This window comes from Oryctolagus cuniculus, chromosome 3 (genome assembly GCF_051225735.1).
Source record: "Oryctolagus cuniculus isolate XC-2025 breed Fujian yellow rabbit chromosome 3, ASM5122573v1, whole genome shotgun sequence".
NCBI lineage: Eukaryota > Metazoa > Chordata > Mammalia > Lagomorpha > Leporidae > Oryctolagus > Oryctolagus cuniculus.
The window spans coordinates 59,157,579-59,177,621 of NC_142869.1; the positions used below are offsets into that span (position 1 = coordinate 59,157,579).

The following is a 20,043-nucleotide window of genomic DNA, read 5'->3' on the forward strand; positions in this document are numbered from 1 at the left end:
GGAACACCTGAGGAACATCTGAGCAGCCCCCGAGAGAGCCGGCCGGCAGTGTGCCGCTCCCCCGCGGAAGTGGGGAAAGTGGCCAGGGGGAACCGCCCTTCCACGGAGGTGGGAGGGACGGTAGCAAACCCGGGGAGGGCCGAGCAGACGGAAGAACAGCGCAGGGTCCTGTGTCGTTCCTCCACGAAGAGGGGGAGCGACATAGCTGCTTTAATGCACTGTGCAGTCCTAAACCAGGGATCTTGAGTTTATGAGAATAGCTGTATTAGAATGAATCCTGACTACCAGACTTGATTATATAGTTATGAGAACAACAGATACTACAAATATGAAACATTGTGTTGCCTACCAGTGGTATGAAGTGTTCTGCTAATTGTGGTATCTGTATGTATGTTCTGATGGTAATTTATTGTGCCAAGGATCAGGAAGAGCCTTGCATAGTAAAGAAACACTGCTGCTCAAGAGCAGCATAGTAATGTTTTTCTATCTGAACATATTTAATTCTTTATTTATCAAGGCAAGCATTGTTATCTTGTACTGTGCTACTAAGAGATATAAGTCCCTCAGTTAGTATTCATAATTTAAAATAATTGGACTTACCCATTATGTGAATTGTTCTATGATTTAACTGTTTCTAACTTCAGAGCTTGCTGATTTATTTTGGACTTAAAACTAATTTAAAATTTCTTTTCAAAGTCATCTATGTTGTAAGATCCTTTAAATAGTTCATTTATTTTCATGGGTTCAGTGTTTTGAGTAGGAGCTGATATGATGGGATAATTATCTTAATAAAACATTAATTTCAAGGTACTCTACTTAGAATTACATAGATATGAGTCCAATGAGAACATAATTTCCTAAAGCACATCAAAAGAACCACTCTCTATCAAGTAGAAATCTTTGAAAATTGAATGTTCTACACTGGTGAGTATCTTATTGTTGGACTTTTTTGAAGAGTGGTTATGGGAACACTTTGTGAAAAACCTACAGAACAAATTTAAGGATAGATTGAGGTAACCCATGATGCTATGACTTTGTGTTAGTTTTTAACTTTTAAGTTTGTTAATTTTTAAAGCTTTCTGGTGGTTAATAAAATTATTAATAGATCTCAGTGTCATAGCAAATACATGATAATTACTACAATATAATTCTTAATTCCCATGTTAATATGATATTGATATGAAGACAATGCTAACATTTTACCGCATTCACTTCAAATGTAGAAATTATATACATATAAATATGTGCTTTTTTTCTTCAAAATAGAGATATCAATATCATAAGATGAGGGATTCATGCCAAAGATCATAACATGGGGAAAGAAGGGCATATTGTCACTGGCATGTTAATAAAAGATGGATTCACATTCTTTAAGAATTTTAGTCTGAAGCATTTCTGCCTGGTTCCAGCAGAGTTGTTGATAAAGTGATTAGGAAACTACCTAATGCTTTCTTTTTTTTTAAAGATTAATTTATTTATCAGAAAGTCAGAGTTACACAGAGAGAGACAGACAGACAGACAGATAAAGAGACTGACCTTCCATATGCTGGTTCACTCTACAAATGGCCACAATGGCTGGGACTGGGCCACGCCAAAGCCAGGAGCTTGGAACTTCATCCAGATCTCCCATGTGGGTAGCAGGGGCCCAAGCACTTGGGCCATTTTCTGCTGCTTTCCCAAGCGCACAAGTAGAGGACTGGATCAGAAGTCTCAAACAGGCTCCCATATGAGATGCCAGCATTGCCGGTGGCATCTTTACCTGCTATGCCACAGCACCAGCCCCATACCTAATGATTTCTAGATACAGACTGAAGAAGTTAAGAACCCAGAAAGATTATGTGTGTATTATTCAGTAAAGCAAGATGGTTTGGCCAATTATGTCAAATAAATGCTATATGGTAAAATTTTTAATATTTATATATTTATTTTGAAGGAGAGGGAAGGAGGGAGGGAGAGAGAGAGATTGAAAATGAGAAGAGAGAATAGTCCATCCACTAGTTCACACCCTAGATGGCCATAACAGCCAGCACTGGGTCAGGCCAAAGCCAGGAGCCAGGCATATCACCCAAGTCTCCCACATATATACCAGGAGCCCAAGGACTTGAGCCATCCTCCACTTCTTTTCCCAGGCCATTAGTAGGGAGCTGGATCAGAAAAGTAGTATCAACTGCCTGTACTTGAAATAGTAACAGTTGTACTTTCAAGTGTGACTGTAGTTAAATTAATCTTGACTTTTATAGAATTATAAATAAACTAGTTCTTTGGTATTTTTTCTCAAGTTTATTGAATTAAATTGTTTTATTTTTTTCTATCTTTAAAAATTTCCTTTATATAAAGGGAACACATTTTATGTATTTCATATGTATAGTTTTAAGAACATAATACTTCACACCCAGCCCTCTCTCCCTCCCTCAATACCTCCCTCCCTCCTGCTTCCTTTCTTACTTTTAATTTTTGCAATGACATAATTTCAATTTCTTTTATAATCACAAGCTTCATTCCCCACTAAATAGAGAATTCACAATTAGCAGAAAAGATTGCTCCTCAGCAATATGCACAAGTGCTATAAACAATAATCAAATCTCAAGATGTCAATTTCACTCATATGTTACTTCTTTTGTACTTTATATATTTACCACAAATTAGGGAAAACAAATTTGTCTTTTCTGGAACTGGTTTATTCCACTAAGCATAAGGATTTCCAATTAAATCCATTTTGTTGCAAAAGACAGGATTCTATTTTATGTTATGGCTGAGTAGTATTCCATTGTGTTTCTATACCACAATGTCTTCATCCAGTCACCAGTTGATAGAAATCTGGATTGATTCCATATATTAACTATTCTCAAAGGTCCTGTTATAAACATGGGGGTATAGATAACTCTTTCCTATGCTGATTTCACTTCCTTTGGGTAAATTTCCAGGAGTGGAATGGCTGGGTCTTAGGGTAGATCAATTTTCAGATTTCTGAAGAATCTCTTTCTGTCTTCCATAATTGTTGTAGTAGTTTACATTCCCACCAACAGAGTATTAGGGAACCATTTTCTCCACATCCGCACCAGTATTTATCAATTTTTTTTTCATTTTTGGATAATAACCATTCTAACTGGGATGATGTGAAACCTCATGGTGGTATTTATTTCCTTGATGACTAGTGATCCTGAGCTTCTTTTCATGTATCTGATAGCCATTCATATTTCATCCTTTGAAGAATGCCTGTTCATATACTCAGCCCATTTCTTTCTTTTTTTTTTTTTTTAAGAATTAATTAATTATTTTAAAGGCAGCATTGTAGAGAGACATCCTCCATCTGCTGGTTCACACCCTAAACGACTAGTCAGTTCCTAGCCAGTGCATAGCCAGGCCAAAGCCAGGAGTTTCCTCAGGGTCTTTCATGTGGGTGCCAAGGAGTTGGGCCATCTTCCGCTGCTTTCTCAGGCACAGTGGCACAGGCTGTTGCAAGTTCCTCACTCGTTCTGAAAAGATGGAGCCCCCACCAGCCACTGGCAGCGGGAGTCACTGGCGTTGTCCTGCTTGTGGTTGTACCATCACTGCTGCTCCTTTCTGTGGATTTTCCACTGCAAACTGCTCTCCTGTCCCCTGGGGTTATAGTTCCTCCTCTGTTCTTGTATAATCAGAGTCTTTTTTTCCCTATTCAACCATCTTGAATCTCGTAGTTTTTTCTTGTATTCATTTTTAACTTATTTAATCAATATAAATTTCCAAAGTACAACTTTTGTATTATAGCGGCTTTTCCCCCCATAACCTCCCTTCCACCTGAAACCATCCCATCTCCTATTCCCGCTCCCATCCCATTCACATCAAGATTCATTTTCAATTATCTTTATATACAGAAGATCGATTCAGTATATATTAAGTAAAGATTTCATTAGTTTGCACCCACACAGGCACACAAATATAAAGTACTGTTTGAGTACTAGTTATACCATTAATTCACAATGTACAACACATTAAGGACAGAGATCCTACATGGAGAGTAAGTGCACAGTGACTCCTGTTGTTGACTTAGCAATTGATACTCCTATTTATGACATCAGTAATCACCCAAGGCTTTTGTCGTGAGCTGCCAAGGTTAGGGAAGCCTCTTGAGTTCACAAACTCTGATCTTATTTAGGCAAAGCCATAGTCAAAGTGGAAGTTCTCTCCTCCCTTCAGAGAAAAGTACCACCTCCTTTGATGGCCCGTACCTTCCACTGGGATCTCACTCGCAGAGATCTTTCTTTTAGGTTTTTTTTTTTATATATAATTTAATTAATTTATTTTTTGCCACAGTGTCTTGGCTTTCCATGCCTGAGAAACTCTCATGGGCATGGATTCTTTTAGCCAGATCCAAATGCCTTAAGAGCTGATTCTGAGGCCAGAGTGCTATTTAGGACATCTGCCATTCTATGATCTGCTGTGTATCCCACTTCCCATGTTGAATTGTTCTTTCCTTTTTAATTCTATCAGTTAGCATTAACTAGACCCACGGTAATCTAGATATAATTAGGCTAATGCTGACATTTTGTAAAATTGACCATGATATCCGTGTTATCATGTTAAGTGATGTTTTTAAAAAAAAACCTTTAAAAATAAAACAATAATTTTGAATCAAAAATCCAATAATATAGTCCACAATTCAAAGATGATATCAATTAGGGTGGACATTGCAGGTTAAGCAGCTACTTGTATTGCCTGCTTCCCACACTGGAGTGCAGGTTCAAGTTGTGGCTCTTCTGCTTCAGATCTAGCTTCCTGCTAATGCTCCTTGGAAGGCAGCAGATGGTGATCCATGTCGGAGATCCAGATGGAGTTCCTGTCCTGGCTCAGCCCCAGCTAACTGCAGGCATTTAAGGAATGAACCAGTGACTGAAAGTCTCTGTCATTCATTCATTCTCATTCTCCTTTCCTCCCTTTTCTCTCTGCCTCTCTCATTCTATCTTTCTTTTTGTCTCCTTCCCCTTTAGCCCCAGTTTTACATCTCTAGATGAATCATCCTTTGGGGCATGCCAGGAAGGAATTTACTTGTTCTGTAAACAAGATTTCCCATATGCAAAAGATTATTCTAAAGTTTGTGTTTGAGTAACTCATTAGTGAGTTCTTTGCCTTTTTCTGTAGTATGCAGATTCTTGTTTTTGTGTATGTTCTATAGGTTAAGTAATGATATTTGTGCATGAGCATGATGAGGTAGTTGTTGACACAAATAAATACTCATATATGAAGAGTCTGGTCAAAGAAAATATGTATTGTGGAAATCTATGCATGGATTTCAAACATTTTTGCATCAAAATTTATCTTTTTGATTTTGCTTGTAGTTTTTTAAGACACTCTTAGTCCATCCTTATCCATTTAATTTATTTGTTCTGACAAAATGATTTTCAAAATAATGAAAATTGTTATAAGACCGCTGGGTTTCATATGTAGACTTGTTAGAAATTGAATAATAGTGAAGTCTCTAAGGCCACATTATCTTGTTTCTAATGTCTGGTCTATTACTTCTTAGTACTATGACCTTGGGAAAGTTACTTAATCTTGGTATGCCTTAGTTTTTAAACTGTAAATTGAGGTTGATAGTATTTATTATATGCAGTTATTGTGTAAATTAAATGAATTAATGTGTGGAAAGTCCAGAGAACAGTGCCTGTTATGCATAATAATTATTAACTAAGTATTGCTTTATTTTTAGTGATCATTTGAATTTCAAAAGATTTAGCACAGAATGTGTATCCCAGAATTTCAAAGGTTTTTGTTGGAGAGCATACTTATAGAAAGGCAATCTTGAGTTTCGAGTTTCTAAGGATCATGTCTGCGATTCAGGATTCCCGATCCAGAGACAATGGCCCCAATGGAATGGAGCCCGAAGGTGTCATCGAGAGTAACTGGAATGAGATCGTTGACAGCTTTGACGACATGAACCTCTTTGAGTCCCTCCTTCGTGGCATCTATGCCTATGGTTTTGAGAAGCCCTCTGCCATCCAGCAGCGTGCCATTCTTCCTTGTATCAAGGGTTATGATGTGATCGCTCAAGCCCAATCTGGGACTGGGAAGACGGCCACATTCGCCATATCGATTCTCCAGCAGATTGAATTGGATCTGAAGGCCACCCAGACCTTGGTACTAGCACCCACTCAGGAATTGGCCCAACAGATACAAAAGGTGGTCATGGCATTAGGAGATTACATGGGTGCGTCCTGTCACGCCTGCATCGGGGGCACCAATGTGCGTGCTGAGGTGCAGAAGCTGCAGATGGAAGCTCCGCACATCATCGTGGGCACCCCTGGCCGCGTGTTCAACATGCTTAACCGGAGATAACCGGAGATACCTGTCTTTCAAGTACATCAAGATGTTTGTACTGGACGAAGCTGATGAAATGTTAAGCCGTGGATTCAAGGACCAGATCTATGACATCTTCCAGAAGCTCAACAGCAACACGCAGGTGGTTTTGTTGTCAGCTACAATGCCTTCCGATGTGCTCGAGGTGACCAGGAAGTTCATGAGGGACCCCATCCGGATTCTTGTCAAAAAGGAGGAGCTGACGCTGGAGGGTATCCGCCAGTGCTACATCAACGTGGAACGCGAGGAGTGGAAGCTGGACACACTGTGTGACTTGTACGAAACCCTGACCATAACCCAGGCTGTCATCTTCATCAACACTCGAAGGAAGGTCGATTGGCTCACTGAGAAGATGCAAGCCCGGGACTTCACCGTCTCTGCCATGCATGGAGATATGGACCAAAAGGAGCGAGATGTGATCATGAGGGAGTTCCGCTCTGGCTCTAGCCGAGTACTGATTACCACTGACCTGCTGGCCAGAGGCATTGATGTACAGCAAGTTTCTTTAGTCATCAACTATGACCTTCCCACCAACAGGGAAAACTATATTCACAGAATTGGCCGTGGTGGACGCTTTGGCCGTAAGGGTGTGGCTATTAACATGGTGACAGAAGAAGATAAGCGGACTCTCCGAGACATCGAGACCTTCTACAACACCTCCATTGAGGAGATGCCCCTCAATGTTGCTGACCTCATCTGAGAGGGACTGTCCTGCCACCTAGCCCCAGCTGGGGTTCAGTCCTCAGGGGCTGAGGAGCAGCAGGAGGGGGGAGGGGAGGGAGCCAAGGGATGGACATCTTGTCATTTTTTTCTTTTTTTTTTTCTTTGAATAAATGTCACTTTTTGAGGCAAAAAAAAAAAAAGGCAATCTCTAGGCAATCTCTACCAACTCCAGTAAATGAGTGAACATAGACATGATGCTGGAAGTTGGTACAAGATTTCAGGAGCGGAGAGTTGCCATTCTGTATACATAAATGCCAAATTTTCTTACTAACTTGGATGTTGCTGTGGATGACTTTACGTTTTCCTTTAAATGACACAAGTCAGCATGGCAGGCATGGACAGGGAGTTATACTTGAGTTTATAGAATGTTTGGAAATCAAAGTTTCAAGTAAGGTTCAAATCAAGGCTTGGTTTCCCCATTTGTAAAGATAGGGCTAACAGCTACCATACAGAATTCTGAAGATTTAACAGAAAAGAGTTAGTCATGCAAAAGAAGATAATCATGTACATAGTTTGTCCTTGGCAGGTACACTTTCCTTGACCCAGTCAGCATATTGTGAACCTCTGGGATCAGTTCCTACTGCCCCTAATCAAAAGTGACATGGGTCTTGTCCTGCATCTCTTCTAGCTGGAAGGGACTTGGATTGCCCTAGCTATTTGGAGTCCTGGGTTCTAACATCATCTAGGTGAGGGGACTAGAAATTGGAAGGAAAGTAGAAGGAATTGAAGGAAACATAATTTCAGCCTCTAGTCACCATCTTCTCGAGCTTCGTATATTTAGAGAACCATTAACCCTGCTGATTATGGCCATTTTGTTTGGAATATTGAATTTTAAATGTATCAAATGCAATGTCACTAATATTTACAAATTATGGGCCTCACCTCAAACTCAGTTTGTTATAGAAAAATCAGACCTGTTTTAGCTGGCTTCCTCACAGGATGTGAAGTGGTCATGGCTGAGACACTCCTCACCTTTAGACTGAGCAAGATCCTTCTATCGCTGCTGGGCCTGTGTAAGCCTTGAGTTGTGACACTTGCTTTCAGTACTGCAAAATCCCCCTTCTTTTGGATAAACTGATGAGTTTCATAATAAGGATTATTTTATATGTTTGAAATACAAATGAAGAAATTCTCAGATTTTACATAGTGCTTTTTTTTTATTAAAAAGCTTTTATTTAATGAATACACATTTCATAGGTACAGCTTTAGGAATATAGTGGTTCTTCCCCCACTACCTGCCCTCCAACCCTAACTCCCGTCTCACCTTCTATTCCCTCTCCCATCCCATTCTTCATTAAAATTCATTTTTAATTATCTTTATATATGGAAGATCAACTCTATACTAAGTAAACATTTCAACAATTTGCACCCACACAGGCACACAAAGTATAAAGTATGGTTTGAAAATGAGTTTTATCATTAATTCTCATAGTACAACTCACTAAGGACAGAAGTCCTACATGGGGAGTAAGTGCACAGTGACTCCTGTTGTTGGTTTAACAACTGATACTCTGATTTATGATGTCATTTATCACCTGAGGCTCTTGTCATGAGTTGCCAAGTCTATGGGAGTCTTTTGAGTCCACAAACTCCATCAGTATTTAGACAGAGCCATCAGCAAAGTGGAAGTTCCTCCTCCCTTCAGAAAAAAGTGCATCCTTCTTTGATGGGCCCTTCTTTCCACTGGGGTATCACAGAGATCCTTTATGTAGAACATCTTTTGCCATAGTGTCTTGGCTTTCCATGCCTGAAGTGCTCTCATGGGCATTTCAGCCAGACCTGAATGCCTTAAGGGCTGATTCTGAGGTCAGAGTGCTATTTAGGGTGTTAGTCATTCTATGAGCCTGCTGTGTGCACTGCTTCTCATGTTGGAACATTGTCTCCTTTTTGATTCTATCATTATTACCAGAAACTTGGTCTTATTTATGTCATCCCTTTTACACTTAATCCTATCTCTATGATCAATTATACACTTAATATGATCACATTAACATGTAAGATGACATTAGTACCACCCAACTTAATGGGATTTGGAGTCCCATGACAAGTTTTTAGCTTTATTCCCAGGAGTGAGTTCCGGAGAATGTGTGCCAAACTGTACAACCCCTTCCTCTCTTATTCCCACTCTTATTTTTAACTAGGATCTATTTTCAATTGAATTTATATACTATGATTACTTCTATGTTAAGTAAAGAGTTCAACCAATGGTATTAAGTAGAAAAGAAATTTATTTTTTTTAACTTTTATTTAATGAATATAAATTTCCAAAGTACAGAATATGGATTACAATGGCTTCCCCCCCATAATGTCCCTCCAACCCGCAACCCTCCCCTTATCCACTCCCTCTCCCCTTCCATTCACATCAAGATTCATTTTCGTTTCTCTTTATATACAGAAGATCAGTTTAGCATACATGAAGTAAAGATTTCAACAGTTTGCTCCCACACAGAAACATAAAGTGTAAAATACTGTTTGAGTACTAGTTATAGCATTAAATCTCAATGTACAGCACACTAAGGACAGAGATCCTACATGAGGAGTAAGTGCACAGTGACTCCTGTTGTTGACTTAACACATTGATACTCTTGTTTATGGCATCAGTAATCACCCTAGGCTCTTGTCATGAGCTGCCAAGGCTATGGAAGCCCCCTGAGTTCACTGACTCTGATCATTTTTAGACAAGGCCATGGTCAAATGGAAGTTCTCTCCTCCCTTCAGAGAAAGGTACCTCCTTCTTTGATGACCCATTCTTTCCACTGGGATCTCACTCGTGGAGATCTTTCATTTAGGTTTTTTTTCCCCAGAGTGTTTTGGCTTTCCATGCCTGAAATACTCTCATGGGCATTTCATCCAGAAAAGAAATTTATAAAAATGGTCCTTGACAGTCAAGACAAGAGCTGTCCAAGTCATTGCTACTCAAAGTGTTCATTTCACATCTACAGATATCCTTTTAGGTGCTCTATTAGTTGTCACAGATTAGGGAGAACATATGGTATTTGTCCTTTTGGGACTGGCTTATTTCACTAAGTGTGATGTTTTCCAGATCCATCCATTTTGTTGCAAAAATCTGGATTTTGCTTTATTTTTTAATATACCGCTGTGTAGTATTCCACAGAGTACATATGCCATAATTTCTTTATCCAGTCTTCCATTGACAGGCATTTAGGTTGATTTCATGTGTTAGCTATTGTGAATTGAGCTGCAATAAACATGGAGGTGCAGATAACTCTTATTTGCTGATTTCATTTCCCTTGGGTGAATTCCAAGGGGTAGGATGGCTGGGTCGTATGGTAGGGCTATATTCAGATTTCTGAGATATCTCCAGACTGACTTCCATAGTGGTTTTATCAGTTTGCATTCGCACTAAATATGGATTAGTGTACCTTTCCCCCCCACATCCTTGAGAGCATGTGTTGTTTGTTGATTTCTGTATAAAAGCCATTCTAACTGGGGTGAGGTGAAACCTCATTGTGGTTTTGATTTGCATTTCTCTGATGGCTAGTGATCCTGAGCGTTTTTTCATGTGTCTGTTGGCCATTTGGATTTCCTCTTTTGAAAAATGTCTATTGAGGTCCTTGGCCCATCTCTTAAGTGGGTTGTTTGTTTTGTTATTGTGGAATTTCTTAACCTCTTTGTAGATTCTGGTTGTTAATCTTTTATCAGTTGCATAGTTTGCAAATAATTTCACTCATTCTGTTGGTTGCCTCTTCACTTTTCTGTTTCTTTTGTAATACAGAAACTTCTCAATTTAAAGTTATCCCATTTGTTAATTTTGGCTTTGACTGCCTGTGCCTCTGGAGTATTTTCCAAGAAGTCTTTGCTTATGCCTATATCTTGCAGGGTTTCCCTGATGTTCTCTAATAATTTGATGGTGTCGAGTCATAGATTTAAGGTATTTAATCCATTTTGAGTGGATTTTTGTGTAAGGTGTAGGGTAGGCATCTTGCTTCATACTTCTGCATGTGAAAATCCAGTTTTCCCAGCACCATTTATTGAATAGACTATCCTTGCTCCAGGAATTGGTTTTAGCTCCCTGGTGATTCTGTTCTATTCAATTAGTCTATCCATCTATTTTTTTTTAACCAGTAATAGGCTGTTTTGATCATAACTTCCTTGTAGCATATCTTGAAATCTGGTATTGTGATGCCTCCGACCTTGTTTTTATTGTACAAGATTGCTTTAGATATTTGGGGTCTCCTGTGCCTCCATATAAATTTCAGCATCATTTTTTCTAGATCTGAGAATATCTGGTATTTTGGTTGGTAGTGCATTGAATCTGTAAATTGCTTTGTGTATTATGGACATTTTTATGTTATTCTTCCAATCCATGAACATGGAAGATTTTTCCATTTTTTTGTATCTTCTATTTCTTTCTTTAATGTTTTGTAGTTCTCATTGTAGAGATCTTTGACATCCTTGGTTAAATTTATTCCAAAGTATTTGATTATTTTGTAGCTATTGTGAATGGACTGATACTAGAAGTTCTTTCTCAGCTTTGGCATTGTCTGTTTATACAAAGGCTGTTGATTTTTATGTATTGATTTTATATCCTGCTACTTTACCAAACTCTTCTATGAGTTCCAATATTCTCTCAGTGGAGTTGTTTGGATCCCCTATACATAGAATCATGTCATCTGCAAATAGGGATAGTTTGACTTTCTCCTTCCCAATTTGTATCCCTTTGATTTCTTTTTCATGCCTAATGGCTCTGGCTAAAACTTCCAGGGCTATACTGAATAGCAATGTTGAGAGTGGGCGTCCCTGTCTGGTTACGGATCTCAGTGAGAATGCTTCCAACTTTCTCCCATTCAATATGATGTTGGCCATGGGTTTGTCATAACTTACCTTGATCGTGTTGAGGAATGTTCCTTCTATACCCAATTTGCTTATAGTTTTCATAATGGAAGGATGTTGTATTTTATCGAATGCTTCCTCTGCATCTATTGAGATAATCATATGGTTTTTTTTCAGCAGTTAATGTGATGTATCACATTGATTGATTTGCAAATGTTGAACCACCCCTGCATACAGGGATAGATCCCACTTGGTCTGGGTGGTTGATCTTTCTGGTATGTTTTTGGATTTGATTGGCCAGAATTTGGCCACTTTGGTTGAAGATTTTTGCATCTATGGTCATCAGGGAAATTTATCCATAATTCTTTCTTTGTTGCATCTTTTTCTCATGTAGGAATTAAGGTGATGCTGGCTTCATAGAAAGAATTTAGGAAGAATCTCTCTCTTTCAATTGTTTTTTAAGAACTTGAGAAGAATTGAGGTTAGTGCTATAAATGTCTGATAGAATTAACTGTGAAGCCACCTGATCCTGGGCTTTTCTTTGTTTGGAGGGCCTTTATCACTGTCTTGGTTATGGTTTTGTTTAGATTTTCTATGTCTTCATTACTGACTCAATTTAGGTAATTTATATGTGTCCAGGAATCTCCCCATTTCTTTTAGGTTTCCCAGTTTGTTGGCATACAGCTCTTAGTAGTAATTTCTGGTGATACTTTTTATTTCTCTAGTGTCTGTTATATTTTCCTTTTCATCTCAAATTTTATTGATTTGAGTCTTCTCTCTCCTTTTTTTGGTTAGTTGGGCCAATGGTGTGTCAATTATGTTTGTTTTTTTCTAAAATCCAGCTCTTTGTATTGCTGATCCTTTGTATTTTAATTCAATTTTGTTGATTTCTTCTCTAATTATTTCTTTTCTCCTACTAGTTTTGAGTTTGTTTTGATATTGTTTTTCTATATCCTTGAGATGCATTGATAGCTCATTTATTTGGTGCTTTTACAATTTCTTGATATAGGCATGTATTGATATAAACTTTCCTCTTAATGCTGTATCCCATAAGTTTTGATATGTTGTGTTGTCATATTTATTAGTTTCCATAAGTTTTTTGATTTCTCTTTTCATTTCTTCTTTGACCCACTGTTCATTCAGGAGTGTGTTGTTCAGTCACCATGTGTTTGCCTATGTTCTAGGGATTTCTGAGTTGCTGATTTCCAGCTTCATTCCATTGTGTTCTGAGAAGATGCATGGTATGATTTTGATTTTTTTTAATCTGCTGAGACTTGCTTTATGGCCTACTATGTGATCAATCCTAGAGAAATTCTCATGTACCGCTGAGAAGAATGTGTGTTCTGCCACTGTAGGATGAAAAGTTCTGTAGATATCTGTTAGGTCCATTTTGACTAAATCTGAAGTTCCTTGCTGATTTTCTGTATGGTTGATCTGTTCATTGCTGAAAAGTGGAGTATTGAAGTCCCCCATTAGTATTGTATTGTATTGTATTGGAGTCTAAGTCTCCCTTTAAATTCCTTAACATTTGTTTTAAATAGCCAGGTGCCCCAGGTGCATATAGTTTAATAATAGTTACATCTTCCTATTGAATTGTTCTCTTAATCATTGCATAGTACCTTTGTTTGTCTCTTAACAATTTTTGTATTATTATGTTTTGTCTGATAATAAGATGGCTACACCAATTCTTTTTTGGTTTCTGTTGGCATGGAATATCTGTTTCCATCCCTTTCCTTTCAGTCTGCATACATCTTTGTTGGTGAAATGTATATATAGTACTTATGTGCAAGTACTCTCTCCCACATAGTCGTCTTACCTAAGGTCTTAGAAAATAGTAACAGGGGGGTGGTATTGTGTAGTGGGTAAAGCTGCCACCTATGACACCAGCATCTCACATGGGTACCCATTCAAGACCCAGCTGCTTCACTTCTGAACCAGCTCCCTGTTGATGTGCTTGGGAAAGTAGCACCCATGTGGGAGACCCAGAAAAAGCTCCTGGTTCCTGGCTTTGGTTTGATGCAGCCCTGGTCATTGTGGCCATTTGGGGGGTGAACCTGTGGATGGATGCACGCTGTCTCTTGCTCTGTGTCTCTGTCTTTCCCTCTCATTGAAATTCTTTCTTTGAAATAAAGAAAAATAAATCTTTAGAAAGAAGTAATAGTACTGTCTAGGATCACAGAGTAGCATACAGTAAATTTAGAAGTGTCATATAGCATTGATGTCAGGGAGAAAAAAAACAGGTCAGCTTTGTAATTATTACATTTCTATACTGATGATAATTAGCCTTCAATTAAAGCTTCACATTTTACATGATTTTTATTGCTATCTTTTTAGTGCTTTACTAAGAATTAGCAGAATTTTATGGCATTCATTCATACTAAATGAATTGTGGACATGAAGTATTATTAATCTAAACAAAATGAGAATGGTTTGCTTCTGGATGTTGATGTTAACAGAACAGAAAGGTCAGATGTGAATTCACATATTATAATGTTTTATTACCTCTTAATCCCTTGAACAAATGTGGTCTATGGGAGATAATTACCTGGGTATTTCATTTGTAAAGAAAATTTTACCTGTGCCATGCTTGTGTGTACTTATTCATTGATATATACTAAAGTGTTAGAAGGTATATATGAATAATTTTTCAGTAGATCATATCTGGTTCATAAAATACTGTGAATTCTTGATTTAACTAATCATTATAAATTATTTTGAAATTTTGCATTATTTTTCTCAATTTGTTTTTCAGTGTTGTTTGTGTTGGTGGAGATGGATCTGCAAGTGAGGTAGCCCATGCTTTGCTTCTTAGAGCCCAGAAGAATGCTGGAATGGAAACAGATGGAATCCTGAGCCCTGTCAGAGCACAGCTTCCACTTGGCTTGATACCAGCAGGCAAGGGACTGGCTTCAGGATTTTAATTGACCTCCTCCTCTTCCCCTTTTCCTAGACACTATGACACAGCATTAAACTTGCAAACATTGAGTTTGAAAGATCCAGGCTTGACTTCAGTATCCGCATGAAAGAATATGAGACTTCAAACAAGTCATTTAATTTTTTGAACTGTATTTTTCTAATATATAGAACAGAGATAACATAATATTCACTTCATTCAAAATTATTGTAGTACGAAATTAGATAATTTATACAAAGGGCTTACTAGATAGTTAGAACAGTAGTTGCATATACTGACGCTTTATCTCCACATAAAATGGTCTACTGGGTACACACTTGACTCCAGTCAAGCTTTTGATGATTTCATTCACTGCTGCACACTAAAACTGTAAAGATGGATGTCCCTGGAGGACACATTGGACAGTGAGTGGAGAGTGGGCTACAAAAACTGGTGTTCACACTTGTCGTGGTAAAACGTAGCTGAATTTTATAAAGCAACAGCACTGAATTTTACAGCTATGATGACTGTATATTTCTTATTCTTTTGAAAGCATGCTATGTATCCAGTGGGTATTTGCCACTTTAATGTTTTTTCCAGGTGAGATACAATATGCTGCCAAAACTGTGGTCAGTATACAGGTATTTCATCTTACTCATGGCATCTGCTAGGAGGGGGCTGTCACGGTGGGATGTATTTAACATGAGGATTCTGTGCCTAGTCAGGACTTTACATAGAGAAAGGGGAAAAATGGGTGGGCAGGAAGTCTCTTAGCTGAACATGAGGAGACCTTGTGCCTTTGAAGCCATTTGCCTCCTGGAGACAAACACCCCAGGGGGGAGTGTTTAGTAGATTACTCCACTGAGCCAACAGACTAAGCTGCTGAATTATGGTCAGAGTCAAACAGATCAGATGTGGGGAAGCCTGTGTTTGAACTGCTGGCCATTAGGAATGGTGTTTGTTGCTATGGGAACTGGTGCTAAGGAACTATAGAGATTTCGATTAAAAGTGGGGTGGGGAGGGTGGAAAGCCTTGAGAGGGCATAAAAATAAAAAAAGCAATCCAGTTGTTGTAAAACAAGACTCAATCCACATACCGATGGCTGTGAACCATATATTCCTATAGAGTTCACATAAATAAATCCATGCTTTCCAATTAATTTGATGAGAATAAAATATAGCTGAGGGACTGTTAATTTCTATGATATTTCAGGCAAAGAACCAAAGGGTAGGTGCCGTTTTCATGAGAATTTTAGATATGCTTGGCTAGGAAGTCATTACATCACATTTATCTGTTTGGATGTGGGAGACATTAACAGCCTTATGAATATTCATGGTGTCTGGTTAATTAAGTTAATTGTTCTGCAGAAGTGCTTGCACTTCCAAGGACAATTTTTTTTTTTTTTTTTTTTTTTTGGTCTTCCTGGTTTCTGCCTGGTATCCTGTCAATTATGTTTTCCATGTACTGCTACTTCTGTCCTTATGTTTGGTGTTCAGTACTTTTTAGCAGGGCCTGGGGAGCGGTGGTGGGCATTGTTGCTGGTATTATTAAGGAAAATAACTTTTCAGGCTAATTAACATGTTTACTTTGAGGTTGAGCATGTACAGCTTTTGTGAAACATCAAAATCACACCATTGTTACGTAAGTGAGCAGGGTGTTCTTTTGGCATGAAGACATCTTTTCAAATAGACTGCAATTTCCTGAAACAAAACAGGATCCACTTTTCAGATTATCCCAACAAAAGTATAGGCCAATCTATAATTTTACAATTTTGTGTACTTTCTCATGCATTTTGCTCTTCCAAATGTATGAAAACATGTTTAATGGCTAATGAATGCCTTCATAAGAAGGTGACTAAAATAATTTGACTTCTAAGCATGCCTATTATAACTGCCAAGTTTTGTAGAACACAGGCAAAGCTGGAAAGCCTGAGTGAACATGAGAATAGCCACTGCTGCATTGAGAAAGGATTTGTATTTGGGCAGACTCAGCGTGCTTCAAACTCGTAGCAAATAAATGGTCTTTATTTTCTTGAGTCGTGATATGTGCTATTCTCGATTGCACATGACAACATTATGTTATGTTTTTAATAGCCTTTCTAGAGGAATGCTTTGATGGTCTACTCTTAATTAAGCATGGTAATGGAGGAAATGTATTTCATGGGGTACTGTAATCCATCGATAATCTTAAATATCTCTAATTATGTGACCTCCTCCAAAACCTTTAGCATAAATCTGATTGGGAAGCAAAATAGATTGATTTGTTTTCTCTCTCTTTCTGCCACACATTGCAGGTGAATTAGCAATTAGATGACTAAACAGCAGACTTCAGAGGGTCAAAAGATGATTGAAAAGGCCTGGGTACAGATCCATGGAGTAACAGGTTTCCAGATTACGTGTTTGCAAACCCTCAGGTGCATGTGAATTAGCTTGGGAACTTGGTAAACACAGGCACCTCCTCTACATAGATTATGATTCCATGGGCTGGAGGTAGTGTCCTGGAATCTGCATTTTTAACAAGCACCCAGGTAATACAGATGATGCTGATCCACAGACCATATATTACAGATGAGTGTCTCCCTCACACTGTGCATACAGATCACCAGGGAATTTTATATACTGTAGATTTTCATTCAGTATGTCTAGAATGGCACTTTTAATTTAAAAAGAGTGAACTTCTTTCTAAATTATTTCTGTTTGAAAGATTAAAATATTTTTGATTGCTTATGATAGAAAGAAATCTCCCATCTATTGCTTCACTCTCCAAAAATGCCCACAACAGACAGGACTGGCTCAGGCTGAAAGACATTCAATCCAGGTCTCCCACATGTGTGGCAAGAACCCAATTACTTGCAGCATCACTCTTGCCTCCCGTGGTCTGCATTTCTAGAAAACTCAAGTGAGCAGCCAGGTATTAAACCTGAGTGCTCCAATATGAGACACAGGTATCTTATCCATTAGGTTAAACATCTCCCTTATTACTATTTTAATGTCCCTTTTTTATTCTTGGAAAATAAAATTTGTATATATTTAACATGTACAACATGGTCTGAAAGTTTTACATAGTGGTATGGTTAAATTGAGTTAATGAAAATACGCATTATCTCACATGCTTATTTTTTTGTGATGAGAACACTGAAAATGTATTCTCTTAACAATTTTCAAGCATACAATACATTGTTATTAATGGTAGTACCTTACCCTTCCTAACTGAAGTTTATATCCTTTGACCAACATCTCCCTAGTCCTTAGCCTCCAGTATCCACCAATTTCCTCTCTCCTACTGAGTTTGACTTGGTTAGACTTCACATATCAGTGAGATCACAAGGGAATTGTGTCTCTGCTTATTTCTCTATGTAAAATGTCCTCCAGGTTCACCTATGATATTGCAAGTAGGAGGATTTCTTCCTTCTTAAATGCTGAGTACAATTCTGTTGTATATATTTACAGTATTTTTAAAATCCATTCATCCATTGGTAGATAATTTACTCCATATCTAGGCTATTGCAAATAATACTGCAATGCATGTAGGACTGCAGTTATCTCTTGACATGTTGACTTCATATCTTTTGGACAGAAGCTCAATATATTCCTGGATCATAAGTTTTGTTTTCCAAAATGTGTGTACCAATTTACATTCCACCAATAGTGTACAGGAGTGTTCTTTTCTCCACATCCTTGCCAACATGTACCTTTTGCCTTTTTTATAATGGCTATTCTAACAGGTATGAAGTGATACCTCATTGTGATTTTAATTTGCATTTCTCTGGTGTTGCTGAACAATTTCTCATATGCCTATTGGTCATTTGTGTGTCTTTTTTGAACAAATACTTATTCAAGTATCATATCCATATTATTAAAAAATTATGTATTTGAAAGGTAGTATCTGTGTGAAAGAGTGAGGGTGTGAGCAAGCGAGCACCTCCATCCTGTGGGTCACTCCCAAAAGGTCACAATAGCCAGGTGGGCCAGACTGCAACCAGGAACCCAGAACTCCTTTGGGGATCTCCATGTGGATAGTAGGGGCCCAAGTACTTGGGACATCATCCCCTACTTCCCCAGGTGCATTAGCAGGGAGATAAATTGGTGGTGAAGCAGCCAGGACTCCAACCAGCACTCTGATATACAATGCCAGCATTGAATGAAGAGGTTCAATCCACTGTGCTACAACCCTGGCCCCCTATTTACCCATTTTTAACCAATTACTCTTTATTCTTACTGGTGAGTTGAATTCTGTAAATATTTTGTGTATTCTTTTCAACTATCTGTTTTTACAAGATTTTTAACCAATTACTCTTTATTCTTATTGGTGAATTCTGTAAATATTTTGTGTATTCTTTTCAACTATCTATTTTTACAAGTATTTCTTCCAATTCTGTAGGTTTCTTCATTGTTTTCGTTGCTGTGCAACCTATTAGTTTGATGTGACTTTGTCTAATTTTGCTTTTGTTGCCTAAGGTTTTGGATTTATATTCAGAAAATTGTTGTGGGCCTGTTTTATGGCACAGCAGGAAAGCCACTGCCTGAGATGCCAGCATCCCCATATGGCTGCTCCACTTCCTATCCATTTGCCTGTTAATGTGCCTGGAAAGCAGCAGAAGATGGCTCAAGTGCTTGGGCTCCCACCACCCTTGGAATGTGGGAGACCTTGATGGAGTTCCAGGTTCTTGGCTTTGGTTTTGGCTTTGGCTTGGGCCAATTACAGCTGTTGTGGCCATTTGGGGAATGAACCAGCAAATAGAAAATTCATTCTCCTGCTGTAGCACCTGCTCCCATTCTGCTCCTGTTCCCTCTTCCTCCTCCTCCCTTTCTCCCACCTACTCTCCCTCCCCCTCCCTCTCCCCCACTTTTTCAAACCTTTCAAATAAATAAATCTCAAAAAAAAGAAAACTTCGGCCCAGATTAATGGCATGGGCATTTCTCCCTATATTTTCTTTTAGGAATTCTACAGTGTCAGGTTTTATGTTTGTTTTTAATCCATTTTGAATTGATTTTTGTATATGATGTAAAGGAGATGTCTAATTTGATTCTTGTATATGTGGATGTCCACTTTTCCCAACAGCACTCATTGAAGATGCTGTCTTTTTCTCTGTGTTTTCTTAGCACTTTTATAGGAAAAGAGTTAATTATAAATACTTGAGATTATTTCTGCACTCTGTTACTTTGGCTTTATGTCTGTTTTTGTGTCAGTACCCTGTTGCTTTAGTTGCTAGAGCTTTGTAGTATATATTTGTAGTCAGGTACTGATGCTCTTTGCTCAAGATTGCTTTGACTATTTTGGGTTTTTGTGGTTCTATACAT

At 38.3% G+C, this 20,043-nt stretch overlaps 1 protein-coding gene and 1 pseudogene across 5 annotated transcripts in view; both read left to right on the forward strand.

The window, feature by feature from the left end:
* CERKL (CERK like autophagy regulator) overlaps nucleotides 1-20,043 on the forward strand; it is a 169,497-nt gene that overhangs the window by 132,696 nt on the left and 16,758 nt on the right. For all 5 annotated transcript variants that reach the window (XM_089329053.1, XM_089329051.1, XM_070070504.2 and 2 more), the window contains one exon: nucleotides 14,603-14,745. In XM_089329053.1, coding sequence (XP_089185179.1) covers nucleotides 14,603-14,745 — 143 coding nt within the window. The remainder of the gene's footprint in view (nucleotides 1-14,602; nucleotides 14,746-20,043) is intronic.
* On the forward strand, nucleotides 5,785-7,196 carry LOC100357733 (eukaryotic initiation factor 4A-I pseudogene; annotated as a pseudogene).